Raw genomic sequence first — 22,912 nt, forward strand, 5'->3', positions numbered from 1 at the left:
AATAAGTAAACAGTTAAGCTAATGCTGTAAATAATTAGGCACACATGAGATGTACATTATCACAGCTTTGAGGATACAAGAGGTTTTGAGGGATGACACCAAGGAATCGCAGATTTATTCAGGCCCAACATTTTGAAATTGTACAACTTATACTGTATGCAAAAGTCCTGTTTGCTTTGTTGTTAACTAATGACGCTGCCGAGATGAGAAATTACAAAGAGTTCTCTATACAATTATGAGTGCATTGACTTATCCTTAGAAGTGGCTTCTTGTACATTCGTGAGGTAAGGCCTGCAAGGCATTTACTGAGTGGGAAATCTTTCATATACATTTACATTGGAACTCAGGTTGCTAAATATATTATACGCTCATTCTTTTGATTTGGAGATGTAAGTTTAACCCTTAACAGGTAAGTTGAACTGATTGCTCTTTAAAAGGTTTACAGCAATGGTCCTCCTCACAATACAGCCTGCTATCTCCAAGTAAACTTACTGTCATATCTAGTTTGCAAATCCTTCCAGTTCTTCCATTTCTACCAGTTTACTAATCTGCAGCACTGGTGCCCTATATGCTGGACGAAAGAGCAGTTTGAATTACGATTCAGTGACTTTTGTAATAGGAAAGTGTAAAAACTTCAGTCAATCAATCAATCTTTATTTTATATAGCGCCTTTCATAGTGGACCACCAACACAAAGTGCTTTACAAGATGCAGTAACGACAAGAAAATCCATAATACTTTAAATACAGAGAAATGCATAATACATGATATACAGTAAAAAACAATGCATGATACATTAAATACAGTGAAAAATGCATAATACGTGACAATAGCATAATACATGAAATAGTAGCAACAACACAGCAGCTAATAGCAGATATCAGGCTTAAAGAGCATGGAAAGCAAGAGAGAACAGGTGGACCTTGAGAGCTGATTTAAAGCGAGCGACAGTGGGATCACGCACCAAAGCTGGGAGAGAGTTCCGAAGAGTCAGAGCCATGAAGCTAAACGAGTGTTCTCCAAGTGTGGTGCACTTTTGCTTGGGGATAACAAGCAGGCCAGAATCGGAGGACCTCAACTTGTGGGCAGGGACATAGCGGGTCAGCAAGTTGAGAAGGTACTGAGGACCTGTGTGATGAAGAGCATTGTAGGTGAGTTTTGAAAGTAATCCTGAACTTTACAGGTAGCCAGTGCAGCTGGGCAAGATGGCGGGTGATGTGATCACGTTTTTTACATCTGGTAAACATCCTGGCAGCGGCATTCTGAACTAGCTGCAATCGGTTTATGGTACGTGCCGGGAGACCACCATAGAGAGAGTTGCAGTAGTCGAGTCGAGAGAAGACAAATGCATGCCAAAGTATCTTTGCATCCGGGAGGGAAAGGTAGGGATGGACTTTGGAGATGTTTTGAAGATGGTAGAAAAAAGATTTGACCACGGAGGAGATATGGGCATCAAAGGAGAGGTTGCTGTCAAGAAGTACACCAAGGCTTCGTACTGTGGGGGAAGGCAGAAGCAGACAGTTTCCGAGGTTCAGAGCAGCTATAGTGAGATTCTTAAGTTGAGTTTTAGATCCTACTAGAAGGAGTTCAAATTTGCTAGTGTTCAGCTGATGTCTTGAATGCAAGTCAAGAGCTGGACCATGGCAGTGGGGGTTCCAGGGTCAAGTTTTAAGTAGAGCTGGGTGCCATCAGCATAGCAGTGAAACATGAGGCTGTGTTGGCGGATAAGGTGACCCAAGGGAAGCATGTAGATATTAAAGAGAAGGGGCCCAAGAACAGATCCTTGGGGGACACCACAAGTGACTGGGTTTGCGACACCACTGCATCCAGCATAGAAAACAGACTGCATGCGTCTGGATAGGTAAGAGGACATCCAGGAGAGACAGAATGCCATGATCTCTGGTGTCAAAAGTGGCTATTATATGAAGGAGGACAAGCACAGAGGGAGCACCAGCATCAGCATTAAGCAGGAGATCATTCACAATCCGAAGCACAGCAGTTTCAGTACTGTGATGCTGCCGGAAGCCAGACTGTAGAGGTTCAAGCAGATTGCTTTGCCCTTAACCATTAGACATACAGTAACTCCAATTCTACTCTAATTTACAGAATATTACATGACTGACTGTGTCTGTCACTATAGCCACTAGCCAAGGTCAATGCTTCTTCTTGCACAAAATAATGAGGTAACTGTAAACTATGTATTAATTATAAGATCTGTTTTTTAACTTGATAATGTGCTAAAATGAAGTGTTTCCTAGCAGCAGCTACAATCACAGACTGCTAATGCAGTTGAAGAAGTGTTGGCTCCATCGAGAAAATGTTACATTCTTGTGATTTTCCTTGTGTGAGTGTAAGTGTGAGTGTGATTTTTTTTTTTTAAACATTGAAGTTTGTACATTTTCAAAGCCAGGTAACTTATACTAACCAAATCTCAGCCAGTTCTTAAATGAAAAATAAAAATACATTAAAAAAACACACATTTTGTGCAAACATAAACAACATAATATAACAGAATATGTGTACAAATTGGAATAAAAAGCCAAACCAGATTTATCCTTTTGAAAAGGCTAAAATTATATCTGTAATTAACAAACATGTTTTTTTGTATCTTTCTGTTAAACAAATAATATAAACTTAAGTTTCTAGGTAGTTTTCTCTCTGCTATTTCCTTCCTTTATAACCATCACAAATTCCTATTTTATAATGTGTTCAGTACATTGTGCCAGCAATGGAAGACCTGTGCGTCGCCTTCAAAATCGCTTCAAAGGGTAACTTCCATTGGTAAGTCCATTTGAAGCCTATATCACATGGTTCATTAACTGTGTATGTGATATGCATACACTGTATAGGGTTAACCACTGGCACACATTTGATTTTTTGTATTGCATCATTGGTTTACATGCAGTTTAGAAACTCAAAATTCTCTCTCCGTTGTCTTGAGAATGTGATGTAGCATGCCTACATCACATACATTCCTCACGTGTGAAGCCAAAACATGGTACGGCTAAAAAGGGATGGGTAAAATCACCTTCTCACGCTAAAAAGCTGCGTAAATTGCATGGCAACAAGTTTGAAAGCCATACCATGTGTTCAAGAGACTTCAGCAATGACGATCCCATTTGTGATGTAGCCTTGCGCAGATTTCTATTATAGCTAAAAGCTGTACCAAACAATTTTTTTAATAACAACTGTGATCTGCTGAAAGTAGCGCTGGCAAGCTACTTTGACCAAATAGAAAAAATAAGCATACAGTACGAAGGGTTTACAGACCTCTTCATTCAGTATTTATTTTTAATGCGACAACATTCATTCAACGTTTCAAAGTATTGCCATTTTGCAGGTGACTCCTAAAATAATAGTGCTTTATAGTTTATTTGTTTGCGGCCACCTGTGCTTTGCACAAGGGGGAGGTGTGTGACAGGGCGGAGACCCTGTATGTAAATAGTGTGGTTTGGTGCTTGTGTAAATAAAGTTTGATTGCTTTGAATATAAGTTTGGCTGGGATAGGGTTAATTCCATCCCTGCCAGAATCCATCTGAGGGATGTGGCTGGATCTTGATTGATTAATTGATGGTCAATCAAGCCCCAGTCACATGGTACATAAAGGAAGCCAGACCCTTTGTTTGTGGAGGTACTTAGCAGAAGAGCTGAGAGTAGCAGGTTGTGCTCGCTGCTATCGTACCATGATAGCCTTGCTTGGGTGAAAGTTTCTTTTGTTTGTATTGTTGTTTTGTCTGTTTAAAGGTTTTATTTTTATTTAATAAAAGTGCGCCCTGGCAGCAATCCCATTTCTGTCTCCTTCTTGATGGTAGCACGCCTTAGCCACCGCGCTATCCTTTCACACACCCCCATTGTGCAGTTCCTGGTGCCGGGCCTGAATGTACTAAGCTAATCATTTTGATTGGATATCTTTTTATATGATTAACCTAGGGTGCTGGATTTTTGCTCAGTTTGTAGACTACCATAAGGATTAGAATTGCTGAAGCCATCGTTCTGTAGAACCCTGTATATATTTTATATGTATGTGTATAACATGTATATAAATATATATGCAGTAAAAAAATGTTAAGCACATAATACATGGATAGTACAAAGTGCTCTCATATTTTGGGGGGTATTTGTGTGATGCTATATCTGAGCTTTGTTTTGCTTCCCTTGCTTTTTTAATTACATTTTTTGGTAGCCAAATGAGGCAGGCGGCACTTGTGGTTCATCAACACAACCTGAAACTTACTGTAAGAAAAAAGTTGTGCAATGCAAAATTGGAACACTGACAGAAACGGGCTCCGATATTTTTATATTAATTAGGTCATTTGAATTTTGAAGGATAATTTCTCTTCCTAAAAGAAAACTACATGGTAACCCAAATTGCCAGAAAGATACTACCAAAACAGCGTGACAAAAAGGTGAGTTATTTTTATTTTTTGCATGTAAACCAAGCCATTGCCTTAACCATGGCATGTTCATTGCCCGGCCATTGTACACCAAGACATAGAAAGTCAATAATTAGAAAAACAATGATTTAAATTATAGGGCACATATCACACCACTGTAACCTAAGTATCACAAAATAATGTTGAAAATGAATCACATAGAATTATATGTCAGTTTTTTAGCCACCAGGTAGACTTATTTCACAAAGTCCCTAGCCAACTTTTGGTCACTTTGTCAAAATTAAACTTCAGCAAATCAATTATCCTAGCCATAAACCTCCTCCCCCAAACCTCCAGTCAGTCATCACTCATAAGAATAATGACCTCTTTGCTGGAGGAGAATTTCTGGGAATCCAATGGGGAAGTGATGGGAAATTGCAACACGTGCAAAATTGCAAACACTTTATTAATAGAAGGCAGTCTGATCAACAGTTCTTGTTTATGGGAAAATACATTCTTAGTTGGCCCTCGACTCTGAGTGATAAACTTTTAAATGCTTGGAATCTTTCAACATTTCTAAAGAAATGCCAGATTTCCTAAGTTTTGTACCCAATGTTTGAATTTAGTACAGCATATTATATACAGTATCCTCAGGGATAAGACACTTTGGTCAAGATTCTCTGAAAACCATGTTATTTTTTGTAATAAATGGATATTTATAGAGCAAGTATCAAAACTTCTGTAGGTAAATACAGATTCAGTTTTATGAGATTCACTCAGATGATTTGCTGCTGTACGTTAGCTTTATAGTAATGATCTATTTGCATACCTAAATGAAGTGCATTTCTACTAATTACAGTATCCCTTTCCTGAGGAACTATCATACTTTGATGGCAGTAGTGTCTGTGTTTGTCCATGTTAAAAGCTGCAAGCGAAAACTGGCAGGGCTTGATATTAAAGTGGATTCTGTTTATCAATAATATAAACACATAGGCCTGTAGATTCTACCAACACTAATACAGCAGTACATCATTTTGTTAATCGTAGTGTGAATTTATATTAATATAATAAAGTCACTTTAAAGTTAGCTTTTTTTTAACAAAGTATACAGTAAATCCATTGTGTTTGGATTTGTCCTAAATGCAAAAAATATGTTTAAAAAGCTGATTACTGTAATTATGAAAAATAATCTCTGATTATTAGTTTAACTGACAACATTATCCCTTCTTCATATGGATCAGCATCTATATCTACTGATTCCCCCCCAAATTTCAATAAAATACCTAAATTACTTTAGCGTTAGATACCTAGAACAATCTACTGAGAATACCAAATGAGGAGTAGATTAACTTATTTGAAATATGACAACTACTCTTGGCATACCTTCCGAGAATGTTGAGTGATGACTGACTGGAGGTTTGGGGGAGGAGGTTTATGGCTAGGATAGTTGATTTGCTGAAGTTTAATTTTGACAAAGTGACTAAAAGTTGGCTAGGGACTTTGTGAAATAAGTCTACCTGGTGGCTAAAAATCCTATGTGATTCATTTTCAACATTATTTTGTGATACTTAGGTTACAGTGGTGTGATATGTGCCCTATTATTTAAATCATTGTTTTTCTAATTATTGACTTCCTAAGTCTTGGTGTACAATGGCCGGGCAATGAACATGCCATGGTTAAGGCAATGGCTTGGTTTACATGCAAAAATTAAAAATAACTCACCTTTCTGTCACGCTGTTTTATAGTATCTTTCTGGCAATTTGGGTTTCCATGTAGTTTTCCATGTATTCCCACTCAGGGTGGCTAGCTATTTTAAATATATTTTACTACATATGCAGTAGAAACTTGTTTATTCTGTGGTACTTATTTAGACTAACAGTTTTAATACAGGCACATTAACATTGCCATGTTGATCTGTATTTTGCAGTAAAAAATAAAGACACACTGGCTTTATACCTCACTTCATTTATTTATTTATTTATTTATTAAACTAACTTTTGGCATACAGGTCTGAAAGCATTACATACACTTTTTTTTCGGGTAAAGGTAACATTGTGCATAATACATATAATAATGTAATAGTAGCTTTTTAAATATTTACATGCTACACATCATTAAAGGGTTTATGGCTTTTCAGGAGTCCAGGTCCAGTACACCTGTGAAGGAGCATCAGTGTATTTTTCTTAATAAAAACAATTGAGTTGGCCGTATTGCTACAGAACTTTTATTGGGCCTTTAACCTAATGAAGGTACCAATGGGGTCTTAAAAACCTACATGTCTGAATGTATATGTTGGTCTAGTAAAAATGATATCACTTTGAAATTATAACTTTTGGTAAAAAAAAAACAAAACAAAAAAACAACAACAATCTAGGTATTAAGACTGAGACAATCTAACACTGAAATATTTATGCTGTACTTGAGTGTGTTTAGTAATCTTATTTCATTATTTATTCATACAGATTTCTTCAGTGTCATAGCCTATACCATGTATACTGATTTGAATAAAATAAACCTGGATAATAGATAGCAGGTAAGGTTATTGCAAAGTTTAAGTGCTGCACTGTCACTTCGCATTCAGCGGTATCAATGCTGACTTCCTAATAAGGTGATAAACTATTTTGTAAAATTTAATGAACAGAAGACTTCTATCTACACTTTACACTTAACTTCAAGTCAATTAAAAATCTTTTGAATTTACACAGTAGTGATAAGAGCAGCAGTATTTGAGTTTACTGATTAAGTCCTGATCTGTCACCACAGAAAAAAAACTGGTTGACAGTTCCTATTCAGAAGATAAATATAACATTTCTGTTAGCTATACAGTGTAAATAGTATTTTTAAAAAAAGCAAATTAAGTCAGACACAGAGAACTTATGCAAATTTCTAGACGAGTAGTCGAAGCATGACAGAGGAGTTATATAGCTCAGCAGCACTGTCTGGTCTGTTTACACATTCTCCAACTGGCTGACCTCAGCGAAAGGAAAGAGGAAATGCCTGGCAGCTCATAGTGACTGGAAAGAAGCTAAGAGAAATAAAAGAGAGCATGTGGGTTCAGTGGCTTGGGCCTTCAGAAACCCTCAAAACAGGCATCATCTATTTCAATTATGCAGTGCATGATCGTATAGAGCTTTACACTTTTGTTAGTGCCTTGTTCATTTATCAAGCCCCTTCATTAATCTACAGCATTTATCTGACAGCAAGCTGGTTTTCAGCAGGTTGTGGTAAAATGTTATGCCTGTTGCTTAAGGTTTGCCAGTAAAGCAGAAACAAACATTTTGCCTGAGTAAGATCTGTTTGAATTGGCTTTGCCTCTTCTATGTAGAACAAAGTGTATTTACGTCTGGTAATGAAAAGTTGGACCTCAAAAGACCCATTTATATCAAATGCATGCAGTTTTTTCCTCTGGGTTTTAAATGGTGATTAAAATGAGGATTACTTATTGCTAGCACACAGATCTAAAAATGTTACTAACACCATGATGCCAAGCCGGCCCTGACTGCAATTAACCCATTTCCCCTGGCACTGTTATGGTATAAACATACTAAAGGAATTAAAAAATAAAAAAAAACACATACTTTTGTATATTTGGTTCAGTAGCTACAGAAAAAATAAATCAAAGCCAAAAGGAAATCAGAACTCCTAAACTTTGTCAACAAATAAGCCTTTAAAAAGGAATGAACACGCACCCTTGAAACCATACTGTAGTTGAAATGTTTGTCTACTTTTTGGGTAATACTGTCAAAAAATGTGAAAGTAAACAAATGATACTGGTGGAGGCATTATGTCTACTTTATTTTACATTGCTCATGTATCAGTTGTAATCCATTAGTGCATTCATGTAAATGAATATATTTGATTTGGAGTATCCAATTAAGCTTCTTCTAAATATTGGTAAATGAGTCAGCTCCTATGTAATTGAAAGTCAGTGGGCTTCCTTCAACCTCACCACCATGCTAACTGCTTTTTTATAGCCAGGAGCTCCACAGCAGACTACTGATGAAGGCTAGTCCTGCAGGTGTCTGCTCCAGCTCACTAGGAGCCTGGCCAGTAAGGGCTGCTGTAGCACAATAAGGTGAAGTAGTTCATGCCAATTTTCACTTCCCAACACGCATGTGCACCAGGGCCAATGTAAAGATCAGTCTATTGGCCGTCAGGAATCAAACTTGCACTCCCCTGACTGCTTGAGACCCTGCACACCATACGGTTATTGATGAATGGTTAATCAATAGGTCTTGCATGTATGTTTGAGTCCCTCATGCTTTCTTTGCTGGACAGAGCCCATTCCGGTTGATTTCCACTGAAAACACATGCTGGTATCATGCTTTACTGAAAATGTGTATATTGTACCTTTGGATAAAACTTTTTGTTATCTTTCTACACATTTTAGTGAACATTACTTAGATTTTTCTCTCTCTAGTGACATTTCAGTTAGAATTGGTATTCTGGACCCAAATCACATTCCTAGAAAGAGTAAACAAACAGAAACTTCCATGAGTGAATAGTAGCATACCCCAAGGCCTTCACCTCCACCCCCTGCCCACGTTCAATCTGATGATGTCTGATGTGTTTAACTTTAAAATGATGGGCCAAATTACTTCCAACGAGGTCTGTCACTAAATCTAAAAAAAGTGTACAGTCTTAACACATCAACTGCAAATCAAAACAAAAATTACCATCACATATAAATAATCCTAACAGTAGTCTAGTCTCCAGATTTGAAGAGAAACTATTGTTTCTCTTGGTTCAGTCAAACAGCAAGCTATAACAAGCCATACGTCATCATCTGACATGACAGACAAAAGCAACATTGTTATCCATAGTGAGTTACCTCATCATTAAGCCAGCTCTACTTACTAACACAGTCCAGATGTCAAACAACCCAAGGGCTGCTGGGTATTCAAGAGCTGCCTGGATCAGGAAAGTAAACAAACCCAAATCAGTCTTTTTCCTTTTAAAGTAAAACATTAAGGTTTATAAAACGGGTACCCTTTTGTGTTTTAACTACTTGTGAGAATGCCTTCCCATCTTTCTTTGCATGCAACTGTTATTTGTATCCTGGGATTCACAAATGAACTTTGCAATGTTGCTAACCCTGACTCATGTTGTACACCTACTGCGAGGAAGTCACAAATACAGGTATAAACAGATACCACTTGGAGCCTAGAGACATGGCAAAGTCAGCTACAGATAAAGAAAAGATATATTCTACTTTAAGCCACCCTGTCATGTATGTGACTGCCAGTACCTAGTGGGTGCCACAATAACAGTACGTGTCTGGTTTATTTGTGTTAAAGGTATATATTTTTGACAGTGAATGTCCACATAGATAGTTTCTTTGCTGTTATTATGCAACAGTAAAGAATAATTGGTGTCAATCTATTAAAATGGCATCAATCCCAAATACTTGAAGTACGCAAAAAAAAGTGTTACCCAGATCCACCCTACCGTGCAGTATTGGCATTGGATGCCACTATCCTAGGGTATTGTTAATTTATTTCAATTAATGTAGTAAATGTCCAGCAGGTTCTTTTTTTGGCTAAGAAAATGAAGGTACCAACATACTGCATGTGTAGGTACTCTAGTGTTCCTCAGTTCTGCATGAAAAGGAGGGAGCTACAGCACTGCTTGTGCAACTAGCCTGGATCGTGAACGACTCTGGTCTGGCAAGTGAAAATGTGTATGCAAATTACATGCCGAGGACGAGTGTGAAAAAAAAATTATTCAGGTAAGAGATAAGAACGTTTAGTTATAGGCTTTACCTACGCAGCCTGGATCATGTGTATATACTGTATACATTAAATACCATATTTTGCGCTCACTCAGAGCCCTGTCTTAGCTACAATACTCGATATTGGACATTCTAACAGCTGATTATCTGAAGTGGCTGAAAAAAGTATTTTTAAAAATGTTATAACACTTTACTGTAGTAAAAACATAAAGTGTAATAACACATAGTGAAAGCATGGTATAGTATAGGTAAGCATTGTATAGCCCTTAGAGGTATGGTAAAGTATATTAATAAAAATGGCAAACTATAATAAAGTATGGTAAATGCATAGTATAACCATGGGGAAAGCTGCATAGTTAGCATGCAGATTTACTGTGGTAAACTTTTATAAGGGGTTGACATAACAGAAATCTTTCCTGTAACTAATCTCCTGAAGACATGACAATGTTTGGAACAGGGACCAGAGCACAAGCTTGCTAGGAGCACCCATGTCACATTGAAATAATTACACTTAAGTTCCTTGAAGGTTAAATATGCACTTTGTTGTGCAGTTAATTCAACATGTCTTGTTAAAATGTTTCTTCCTAATCAAAGTCTCTGCATGTTTCCATTGTCTGCGTGAAAACACAGGATGGGTCTTGGTATAAATAAGCATGTGCAGATGCTTGTATTTGACAAGGACATTATTTTATGCGCAAGTTTTGGGGATATGGTTCCAACCTTAAATATGTTTACTATAGGGTTGTTCACCATTTAAATGCATTACATATGGTTATAATATTCCACATGAGAGTGTGATATACAGGCAGACAGATGCACAGACAGAGACACACCTCTACACAATGTCTGATACCTGTGCCTTCTATAACTGTCATCTTTAAAAACAAGAAGGGCATATTACATGTGGCTGACTAGCCCAGAAACCTTAGCATATCATAGACTCACCTCTTCACATCATCTTACTCTGAAATCCTTCATATGTATTTGATCATTTGAAAGGCAAGATCAAATTAAAACATCTAACCTAAACATACTGTCATAATGTCACAGGGAGTTAGTACACTTCCAGCATGCACATGAACACAATTGACTTTGAAAGGACTGCTATGAAAGGTTCTGTTGTAACTGCCTGAAGTGTGGTTGCTACTACAGGACTTATTCAAGACACTTAATTTACACATCAGCTCTTCTTTATGATTGTCTGAATAGGTGGTATTAATTACTGTACTGTAATGATTTATTGCTGTGTCTCCTAAGATTCTCTTGGAAGTGAGATCAAATATTTTAAATAAGTAATATCAGTCTAGTTCTGGGCCCTCTATCTGCAATCAAGTTAATACACTGAAATGTATTTTACTTGTTAACCCATGGTGAGAAAATGCACAGTAGGTATTGCCTGTATTACTTTATGTAAGCCTCTATTTTCACTACAGTGAGTACAGGGTGAGCATCATTGGCCTTTGGGGAGGAAAATCAGCTGTGGATAGTTCACCTTTTCATGCTTCAGCAACACCGATCGGTCAGGCAACCTATGAGTCCATGGCCTTTGCCTCCGGGGTTCAGTACCTTGGTAATGTTGGTTAGGCAGGTGAAAAGAGGCAATTGCCCTAACAGTGGCAACAGATGTTACCTGTTGATTGATAGCAGGAAAGTTATTATTATTATTATTATTATTATTATTATTATTATTATTATTATTATTATTATTATTATTATTAATATTTATTTCTTAGCAGACGCCCTTATCCAGGGCGACTTACAATTGTTACAAGATATCACATTATTTTTACATACAATTACCCATTTATACAGTTGGGTTTTTACTGGAGCAATCTAGGTAAAGTACCTTGCTCAAGGGTACAACAGCATTGTCCCCACCTGGGATTGAACCCACGACTCTCCGGTCAAGAGTCCAGAGCCCTGACCGCTACTCCACACTGCTGCCCTAAAGTTGCACTAATTTACCTAAATAATTGGTGGGTTTAGGTAGAACAGTAAAGTATAGGACACAACAGAACAACATTGAAGTGCCTGCATTTTGTGCCTGATGCTGGTTTAGGAGAGTTACTGTTTGCATGGAGAACTGGGTGCTGTGTCGACAAGAAGTGCACATCTATGTCTGATTTTGTAGGGAGAGAAAGACTGCCTCCATTTGCAGCATATGTTGGCCCATGAACTATTGTTGACAGACAGGTGTGGGCTTTAATAAATGTCCGCTCAGTTCAAGGAACTTTATTCGCAATGAATATTAATCTAGATGGTGGTGGGGGGTGACAGCATCCCAAGGTCACTACATGAGTGTCTGCTTTAAACACGGGGTATTTAACTAATGCATTTGACACATTAAAAATGGTTACCAGTTGAGTTTAATCAATGCCAGTTTTATTATAATGTTATTGAAATGTACTCTTGTGCTCTAAGAACATACTATACTGTAGCTGGGACCCATTCACAAGAGACCTGTACAGCTGTCAGGTTAGAATAATTGTCAGTCAAGCTAGTCTGGGTCAAGTGATGACCAACAATATAAAGGAGCAAAAGCCTTATTTCAGGAAGTTGCCTTGATTTAGTGCAACCCATATTTTACTATTCCTCTCAAAACAGAGCACTCAGATGGTCCACATGAATCATGCTTGCAATGAAAAAGTTGCACATTCCAAAACCATTTTCCATAGTTGTGACCTCACAGTAGTTGACGTACATAAATAGTGTTTATTAGCAATAAAACAGAAACCTGCACTGTGAAAACCTAATGTTCATTCCATACATTTCTCCAGCTGTCGCACATTACAATACAAGTATTTTATTACAAAATGTAGTCATTGGTTTTGACTTTGCAGAAAATTCAGACTTAACATATATATAGAAAAAGAGCTACAAAGATGAATGCATTATATACTGTGTCCTAAATAGCCAGGCTATGTTTTATAGTTTTCAAAATGTAGTATAACTACTAGTCATTTTTATACATACAGCGTTATTTCTCACCTTCTGTTTACACTAGGCCTGTCCCTTACAGAAAAAGGAAACAAAATATCATTATCATACATTATAATGTATTACCCTGAACAAATGGTAGCAGAACAACTACAGATGACCATAGCATTACCAGCAACGACAACAAATACTGCATTGGTGGATTTGGAACAATTGCACTGGTACTAATATGGTACTGAGCCATGACAATTGTAAGAAATATTTATGTAATCTGTTACTTAACAAACAAGATGGATTTATTTATTAAAATGTAGGCTCCAGTGATCACACAATTTTAAAAGTCCCAGCTGGTTATTAAATCCACTGGAAATGCCCCGGTCCAGGGTCGTTATTGCTATTGTTCAATATTTGTTTCATGAGCTGTGAGAGTGTTTTACAAACTATATTTTAATATAACTTTTTGAAATTTTGCCCGGTCCTCAGACAGATTAAAGGCAAAAACTCAACCAAACAAGACATACTGTCATAACAGTCACTGCACTGAATAAACTTTTAAATGGCTGTGGTTTGCAATAAAAACCCAGAAGGTTGCATGAATCTCAAACAGTAACACAAAATCCCTTGAAGCCAAAACATAGTTTGTGATAAATCTAAACAAATTGGTTGGACTGAAAGCAGTGTTCTATGTTCAAGTAGATAAACAACACCTCTTAATAGTGTGTGTGAGGCAGTAAATGTAATTATTTTTCTTTAAAAGTAAGTTAAATGGGGGCTCGTGAGTCGTGTATCTGGTAAAGACAATCTGCCGGTGCACATTTGGTCAAGTGTTGCCCGGGCGGGGTAGGGGTTAGGTCCTAACTCATGAGTCCTTGGCTCATCGCACACCAGTGACCCCTGTGGCTGGCCGGGCGCCTGCAGGCCAGCCTGTACACAATTCAGAACTGCGTGGTCCTCCGACGCTGTAAGTTCTGAATATGGCTGCACGGCAGGCTTGCAGAGTGAAAACAAATGGACGGCTGACGGCACTTGTTTAGGAGGATGTGAGTGCTCGTCTTCATCTCTCCTGAGTTAGTTTGGGGTTGCAGCGGTGAGCCAAGTTGAATAATAATTGGACATTCCAAAATTGGAAGAAAAATTGTAAAAATTAATACAAATAATTGTTAAAAAAAATTTATAATAAAAAAGTAAGTTAAATAACAGGTTTGGTCCTAATTTCAGGCGAATTGTATATACCACAAACTGTTCTGTTTTGTAGTACTGGTAATTATTTTCTCATTTACTTCTAACACTAAATACAAGGATATTGCAATACAACACACAACCTGTCGTGACTAAAATACAGACTTAAAATTATAAAATTAGTTTCCGATTAAAAATAACAATACAACCAGCGATAGTTTTTGATTAAAATGGTTGTATGAATGCTGGATCTTATTAATGGCGCCATTCCCACTAAATTCCTGTCGTTTTACGCCGTTGTCATTTAACAACAGACCTGGGAAACACAGTTACTAAAATCACATGATAAGCACAGTCCTTCTTTTGCACAAGTGGGCAATTCAAATGGCATTCCTTTACTTGCATACATTACTGAGGTGATTTATATATGATCCAGTTTTTGGAATCAAGGCTTCTTATGATTCTTGGTAGTGGCAGAGCTGTTCATATACTGCAATCTGAGGATACACAGACACGTAGCTGGTCAATTCGCTGTGTCCCCTTTTGTTGTTTCCAGATTGTGGCAACATTTTCAAACCACAGGTTTGTACACTAGACATCCTGGACAAGGTCATGGGAGGTCAACCACACTATGCAATGGCTGATATCTACACAATATGGCACTAAGGCATCGCCAGTCCATTGCATATGGGCTCAATATCTCATTCAGGACAGCAACTGGAGTCAGTATAAGTAACCGAACTGTGATGAGTCAAGAACACCAGCAGCAGCTGCTCAATTGATTCCACGACACCGAAGGGAGCCTTGATTGCTGCATTGGTCACCAGAACTGGCAGCTCCGTCACGTCACACTTGTTTTGTTCATAGATGAATCAAGATTTTATCTGTTCACTACTGAACGACATTTTCAAGTATGGAGAGCTTGAGGAGAAGGATTTGCTCAATTTAATATGGTTGAATATTACCTTTTTGGTGGGTACTCACTTATGGTGTGGGTAGGCATCTGCACTGGAGACATTCAAACTCTATGACAAAATTTAAATCCAGAGACTAAGCCTATAGGTATTGATTTCCATGGGTCTCATGTTCAGATATGTGTCACTGATGTTAGGCACATAATTAAATTAATGTTTCTGTTAATTTCTGTGTTTAAAGAGGACTCCCTTGAAATATTGAAATTTGATTATTTTTGTAAGTTCTGTTTTGAAAAAATTAAAGATTGAAATGTTGCTCTTTAAATTTATTTGGCATAGTATATATTCTCAAAGTTAAACATACAGCAAACAGCTATTCATTTATATTTTATTTATTTTAACTGTGGAAATATATTGAAATCACTTAAAACAACTGAAAATGGATGGTTATACTAAAAAATAATTGTGGAGCATTTTGTCTCATACTTAACACAACCTTAATAGCAATGTCAGCCAGCAGTCCTATTCATGGATTCAACAAGAGAGTGAAAAAAAAAGCTAAATACAAAACATTGTGCCATTTTTTAAATGATATGCATAAATCATTTCATTAAAACAAACAAATAACAAAATGGCTTAGCTCAGCAGTTAATCATGGTGGGCTTCATAAAGGACATTACAAATACAATTTGAATAGCTTTTTTATGGTAAGATATATAAGCAGGTGGGGTCAATAGAGTTGAAAGGTCACAATATCACATGTTTTTTTAAGAACCAGGCCAAAACAACACAGTTTGACCCGACAGTAATGCTCTCTAATTGGGTTCTATTGCTTAATAACAGTACATGCATGCGATTAGTTTTTGACAGGAAGATAATAAAGAATTTTCATATACAAATTTCTAATATATTCGAAAAATGAACGTTGTTATGTTTTGCACGTTGTTATGTCTAAATAGCTTTTTCCATGTGGAAATCTTAAGAGTCAATGAATCAATCAACCAGCCCATTAGTTATTCTGCAGTAATATAATTACACGTGGTATTGGACTACACCTACAATAGCATTACATAAATACAACAGTACAAATATAATTATAAATGTTCTTCCTAATGCTGATTCACAGTATAAACCAGGCAAAATGAAAGAATATCTGTATCTAGTCCCTGTCTAATCGGATTGAAGCATCTCGCTGCATCATCATTCTGGTCTATTGAGAAATACAATCTAAAAGAGCTAACTGTTAACCAGTACTTAACCTACTGTAATGCAATTATATTTATACAGTATACATTAATAATAATAAAGACATAGGCCAGTACAAAATATTGAACTGCAAAATATTTGACACCTGTTCTGATCCATATAGAAACGCAATCCATTAGCACAGCAACAACCTTTTGCTTTGCAACTGCTCAAAAAACATCTCCATGGTAACCATATGAAGTAAGCATAGGCAATGCATTAAAAAATATAGTTACTTACTCTAATGCTGGGGGCTTCCTCCACAGAGGAATGCTCATGGTGGAGCCTTTCACTTTATATCCCTTAGACTGCTGTAAAAATGCTTTCTATTTCCAGAAAGAGCTTCCTTCCTCCAAATTCACCACACCACAGATTGTCTGCTAAAAACCTGCATAGTATCTCAGTGTAGCCTGCGGGGGGATAGAAAAGAGGTAGCAATTGGATAGTGTCTTTTTCATTGGCAAGGATTACAGGATCCTTACCCTCTCTGTTCTATTCTGTGAGCTGTAAAAGAGAAAAGCAGCCTAATCAAATTGTTGAGCCAGCAGATGCAGACTTTAACCCCATGTATGCTCAAAATGCACCAAATGAAGGGAGGGCATTTAAAATAAGATATTGGGTATCAATACAGTTGTATCCAGCATATGTATGTATATACAAATCTATTAAATTATGGAAGCATCAATGTTGAAAACAAGGCTATATTTTTGGACAGCTGAAGTATTTGTTTCTGAGACACACATCACAACAGTCTGACAAGGTAATCTAAGCTTGGATACAAGGAAATATGTTTTCTACTTCCAGTAATGCACATTAAAAGCATGCTGCTCACTGGGAACGCATTAGAAAAACTCCAAAATAATGTGTTATTGTGGCAGGGTGGCTTGCAGTGTACAGGTGCAGGAGTGATGCGGTGTTTAAATGAAAGGCAGACAACGGTAATCCAAGTGCAAGTGGTTTTATTTATAATCCAGGTCTGATGACCGTAAATAATATTTCCCAGGCAATAACTGTTCTAAATAACGGAATTGCAGTTCCAAATAATAAACACAGTCAATAGTACACACACAATACACAAACATGGTCACCAGTCCTGAGTGAGTGCTGTAGTGCTTGTGGTGCTAAATACAATTTATCGTGATAACAAGTGAAGTGCTGTCCTAGGTGGTGCTGGCCTCTGGTGACAGCTCCGGACATGTTTAGCCGTCTACTAAATAACAAGCAACAATTAGAGACAAAATAAAACAAACCCTCACGATACGATTTCACAAAACACAGGTCCTTCCGGATTGTTCTTTAACCAAAACAAAGGAACTTCGTCCCCTTTTTGTACCATCACACATGACCCCTTGGTAAACGATTGCAGCCGCTCCTCCAATCCGCGGCTGCCACATCATTTCCCTTCTGGGTCAATGAGTTAATGCGCCGAAGCTCCGCCCCCTTTCCAGAGGACCGACTTCCATTTTGACCCTGGGAATTAATTGTCAGGCCAAGCAGTCCAGGCTACTCTGTTCCCATTACTTCGTGCCCTCACAGGTCGGGAGTGAGATTTACTACCAAAGATCATTCTATTTCTGTCAGTTATTTAATAAATTAAAAAAGTGTTAGCATAAAGATCAATGAGTTGTTAACTGTGTACAAATCTGAAGTGGCAGCCGTTCAGGGTACCACTGCCAACTTTGGACTCAAATTTCCCCAAATAATTCCAGAATGAGTCTTGAGCATAATATATAAATGACAACTGCTTGGAAACATGTAAATATCCGGAATAGAACAAGGCTCCCAGAGGCTGACAGAATTTGATAGAATTTGATAGAATTTGGTGGCGTCTCTGGCACATTTCCCCCAAAAATCTATCACCCTTTACAAAAAAGTACTGTAGTATGGTGCATGCAATTTTAAAGTCACTATAAACATTTTAGATCACATTTAGTAGGAGCCACTTGTGCCTGTTGCTATATTATACTAGATTATCAGATTCCGATTGATTTGTCTGATCAGTTACAGTGACATTTAAAAAGTGCAACTGACCACCTGGATGTACAGGGTTTTCTGTTTATTTAAGCTAATCAGTGTAATAAAAAAACATGCTGTACCATACATTACATCATATGGTAGAGGGAATAAGCTCTGTTGCATATGATAGTGATAAAGCATGCTCCTTGTAATGCCAAGAACCAGTACAAGGAACACACTTTCAATAAAGGTAATTATATGCTGATTTAGCGTTATCTTTATTATTTTCCATACTACAGGATTCTGTGCACTTTGAAAAGACAACATGCTTGGTACAGTGTAACTATAACCACTGTTAATGTATAATATATATTATGCTATACTGGCCAAGATACAAAACAATGCATGTGATGGTCCTGATTAACTACTTTGTGTGATGTTGAATAAGATATGTAAAGATATGCCACATTTTAAAATGTACTTCTGTTTTTTTAAAGAAAATATTTGAATTTTCCTGATCAAAATGGGTAACAATTGGGCACTACCCCTGCTTATAAAATGAGCTTTAGAACGCAGAGTCAAAATACCTTACACAGCTTAAATGTTTTAAAAAAAATGACATTCTTCCATAAATACATTAATTTCAGTCAGCAGTTTAGCAAGATGGTGACTGGCTGCAATGATTTATTGGGACTTAACAGATGGTTTCTGCAAAATTCAGGCATACTGCCATTATGCAGTCATGCTCCCCTTGCCATCTGACATATGGGTTCTCTGGAATTTTGGGAGTGTAGCTTTTTCTGTATTGAAGTAAAAACGAAATCCCCAAACTCTTCAGCAAAACTTTCATATTACATTTTCAGACAGGCATAAAATCCAGGACCATTTCCTATGTCCTCTCTTATTTTCTCCTGCACCTTTTTATAATACACCATGTATTTCCCTAGTTTCAAGGAAAGATTCATTATTTTAGTTAGTTTCTTTTGAAGCTAAAATATAAGTCATTAAATACAATTAACTGGTATGATTTACATTACTTGATATGCAGTACGGCAAGCCAAATGATCACAGGAAGTCATTTAGAGATATCTTGAAATGACTTCCTGTTCATTTCAAGATATCTCTAAATGATTTCGAGATATCTCTAAATGAACAGGAAGTTATTTTGAGATATCTCTAAATGATTTTGAGATATCTCTAAATGAACAGGAAGTTATTGCGAGATATCTCTAAATGATTTTGAGATATCTCTAAATGAACAGGAAGTTATTTCAAGCTATCTCTAAATTACAGTTTAACATACTATGTTAGCAAAACGTTATTTAAAGATATATGTAAATCAATTTGAGATCATTTCTAGATATCTCAAAATGAAATTAAAATATCTTCAAAAGGGTTTATTTACAGATATCTCACGTTCATTTAAATATATCGGCAAATGATTTACAGATATCTCAAAAAATTCAAGATATCTTAAAATGCAATTTGAGATATCTCTAAATGATCATTTGGCTTGCCATATATGCAGCAGCTATTTATCTACATATTTATTCTTTTAAAATGGATGTTGCCCATTAGTATTGACAACCTCTATACATTTTATTGTATTCTAATAAACTGAAATCATTTTCTTTTTTTTTAAATTACATTTTGTAACATCAAGGTTCTTGGTTCATAGTTCAGATTATCTAGAGTTCTGAATTTAATGAAACAGTGCTGGGTTGAGTTGATGAGGTTGGTGAAAACAACACAGTAATAAGCAGTTGAAACTGATCTGTTAAGATGAGTGGATACAAAAGTTGTATTCATTTTTTAATAAAGTTACAAAAAAGAATCTTTATTTTTAGTCTGAAGGCCTCAATTACAACTCATACCATTATTGCTGTATCTTAAATCATTGTCTCTTATTGAATAATTGAATTGGCTTTGAATAACTTGATAAAGGATATGGGTATCCAAAGGTCTTACAATAAGAGGGTGCTTGTAAAATAGCCAACAGGGAAAAATGGTGTACCTTTTATTGCAGTAAAAGTGGTGGTTGTTTAATCTGCATCCACTCACACAATCCAGTGTATTTTGGTACGTTTAGATTATAGGAGTGTTTTTCTTTCTTGGCAATCACACAGAGTTTCACATCTGTGTAGCTCATTACTGAAAATATGCTACATTTTGCAAATGTATTTGTTATGTGAGTATCAAAGCACCTATGTTGCTGCCACCATAAGACTCGACAACCAACTTGATGATATAAGTGAAAACAAATGAAATCACTGGCAAAGAGAACTCTCATTTATTTCTGCAACTTAACTTCTGGTGCTTTTCTCTGGACAACATTTGACTGTACCTTTGATATGGAGGTTCACAGCAAGTAGGGTCTATGACAACAGCTTCTGATCCCATTGTTTCCCTTTATCCACAAAAGATTCAAAAAATCTAGGAGTCTGTTAAAAATTACCTAGTGGTTCAAAACAGCTGGATGATTGATCAAAATAGGTTTAATCACATAGATTCTCACTTCAGATCAACTAGTGTGAACTATAACACCAGCTGCCTTCAGAACCAGCACCATGTCTTGCCATCAAATCTGATTTCCATTACACGAGAGTAGATGTTAAAACTTCATGCTGATTTGAACTCGGCTCTTGCCAAGATAAGCACCAACTAAGACGTAGCTTTACAGTAAACTAATGTGATCCATATGTGTCTCCATCCATTTACGTTTCCTTCCATATGATGATGTAGATATCCTTCTGTCTGGTGTTAATGGCTGAAGTGTAATGCTGGCTCCAGGGATCAGCTTATTTTGCCTCCCTGGCGCATCAGCACACACAACGGCTGCGATGCTGGCTCCGGGGATCAACCACAGTGCGGCCTCCCCAGCGCATCAGCATGACAACCGTCTGGATTGAGCTAAGTAGGGTACATCTCTGGGGTTTTCAAGTGGGCACCTTCCATCTTCAGTGTTTCGTCGACTAGCCCACGACACCTCAAGAGGGCTCGACGGTGATTCTGGCGTCCCAGCATCACCCCCCTCCGTCCCCCACTCAACTCAGCCCAGCTTACTTACCTGTACATCAGCGTTTCTTTCTTTCTATTGTGGCTTTTCCAATGCCATTTTAAACTCATCAAATGTCTCAATTATAGCCCTGGCTTTGTGAAATAGAACATTATGCTCTTGGAATGCTCCGATGACCACTGCCAAAGGATTATGTGGATGTGTCTTGGGAAAATAAATGTATCTGATGTAGATGATCAACTGCAACCCCCTTTCTCCATCAAATGCATACAGTTGAAAGGTGTTTATTTCTGGACCAACTCCATACACAGACCCAACACTTTGGGCTGCTTGACATGAGCGCCACTATGTACATGTTTGTTGTTTTGTTGATCACTCTAGAAAAGCAACTACAGTCAGCACCACTGCTGCTATGCTCCCCACACCATGCAACCATAACTAACATATTCCACTTTTAGACAAATGGTTTTCAGAGGCTGCTTGCTCATCATATCTAATTATATGAAATTCTCTTTACACACTATAGAAGAGGATATTCAATCTTAATTTCCTGAACTTGCCAATATATACAAGGTGGTATAACTTTATAACAAGTGTCTTCAGTTATTGCATATGTAATACATTCTTACACAACATTAATTTCGCATGAACAGGCACTTTTTTATATTTTGACCCAGAATGCATAGATGATTTGTGCGTCATAATTCTGCTTATTTTGAGTAATGGAAAATTAAAAGCTATATATTCTTTAAAGATATAGGCCTGCCTATTTGCACACTAATGATGAACAATTCAATGAAATGTGGTGTCATAATTTGTTGCCCACGATGTAAAGTTAATATTATATTTAACTGAGACAACTTCAAGTTAAGTTACCGTTATTTGCTAAATATAACAGGCATTACTAAACTTCCTTTTATTCAAATTATCACTATAATTATGTCCAACCTCCAGACATGTAATGTATGCATTTATTTATTTTTAATTCAGTCTAATTAAGCGCAGTTCCACTCCTCAGAACAACTGACCCTTACTTCTTAGCGATGCACAGAAGCCAAGGCAGCCATTGAGGGCAGTACCCTACACATTCCTCCCAAGGCTCATCTAAGGTAGACAGAGCAGCTGTCATCTGCTCAAGGCAGCTGTCCAAGCACAACAGTCATGGTCTGACCATAGTACAAGGCCCACCCAAAATAATAATTACTTGCTGCTTTGAACCCCACGTATTCAGAAGCTTTAGGGAGGCATAGGACCTGTAAACTGTGAGTCCAAAGGAATTCCTGAAACCACAATGGTAATTGGTTGACCCATCCATATGAAAGTTGTGTGTGTTTTGAAATAAACAATGCCCACAAAAACAAATAATAATAATAATAATAATAATAATAATAATAATAATAATAATAATAATAATAATAATGGCAGCAGTGTGGAGTAGTGGTTACGGCTCTGGACTCTTGACTGGAGGGTAGTTGGTTCAATCCCAGGTGGGGGTCACTGCTGCTATACCCTTGACAAGGTACTTTACCTAGATTGCTCCAGTAAAAACCCAACTGTATAAA

At 37.1% G+C, this 22,912-nt stretch overlaps 1 protein-coding gene across 3 annotated transcripts in view; it reads right to left on the minus strand.

The window, feature by feature from the left end:
- Positions 1-22,912, minus strand: part of LOC117971244 (A-kinase anchor protein 2-like) — a 172,904-nt gene that overhangs the window by 144,665 nt on the left and 5,327 nt on the right. For 2 of the 3 annotated variants that reach the window (XM_058993774.1, XM_058993768.1), the window contains exon 1: positions 16,619-16,862. In XM_058993774.1, the coding sequence (XP_058849757.1) occupies positions 16,619-16,656 (38 nt within the window). In that variant the 5' untranslated portion in view covers positions 16,657-16,862. Of the gene's footprint in view, positions 1-16,618; positions 16,863-22,912 lie in introns of those variants that run through there. The other variant, XM_058993772.1, reaches the window with a different exon arrangement.

Source organism: Acipenser ruthenus, chromosome 2 (assembly GCF_902713425.1).
Source record: "Acipenser ruthenus chromosome 2, fAciRut3.2 maternal haplotype, whole genome shotgun sequence".
Classification (NCBI taxonomy): Eukaryota; Metazoa; Chordata; class Actinopteri; order Acipenseriformes; family Acipenseridae; genus Acipenser; species Acipenser ruthenus.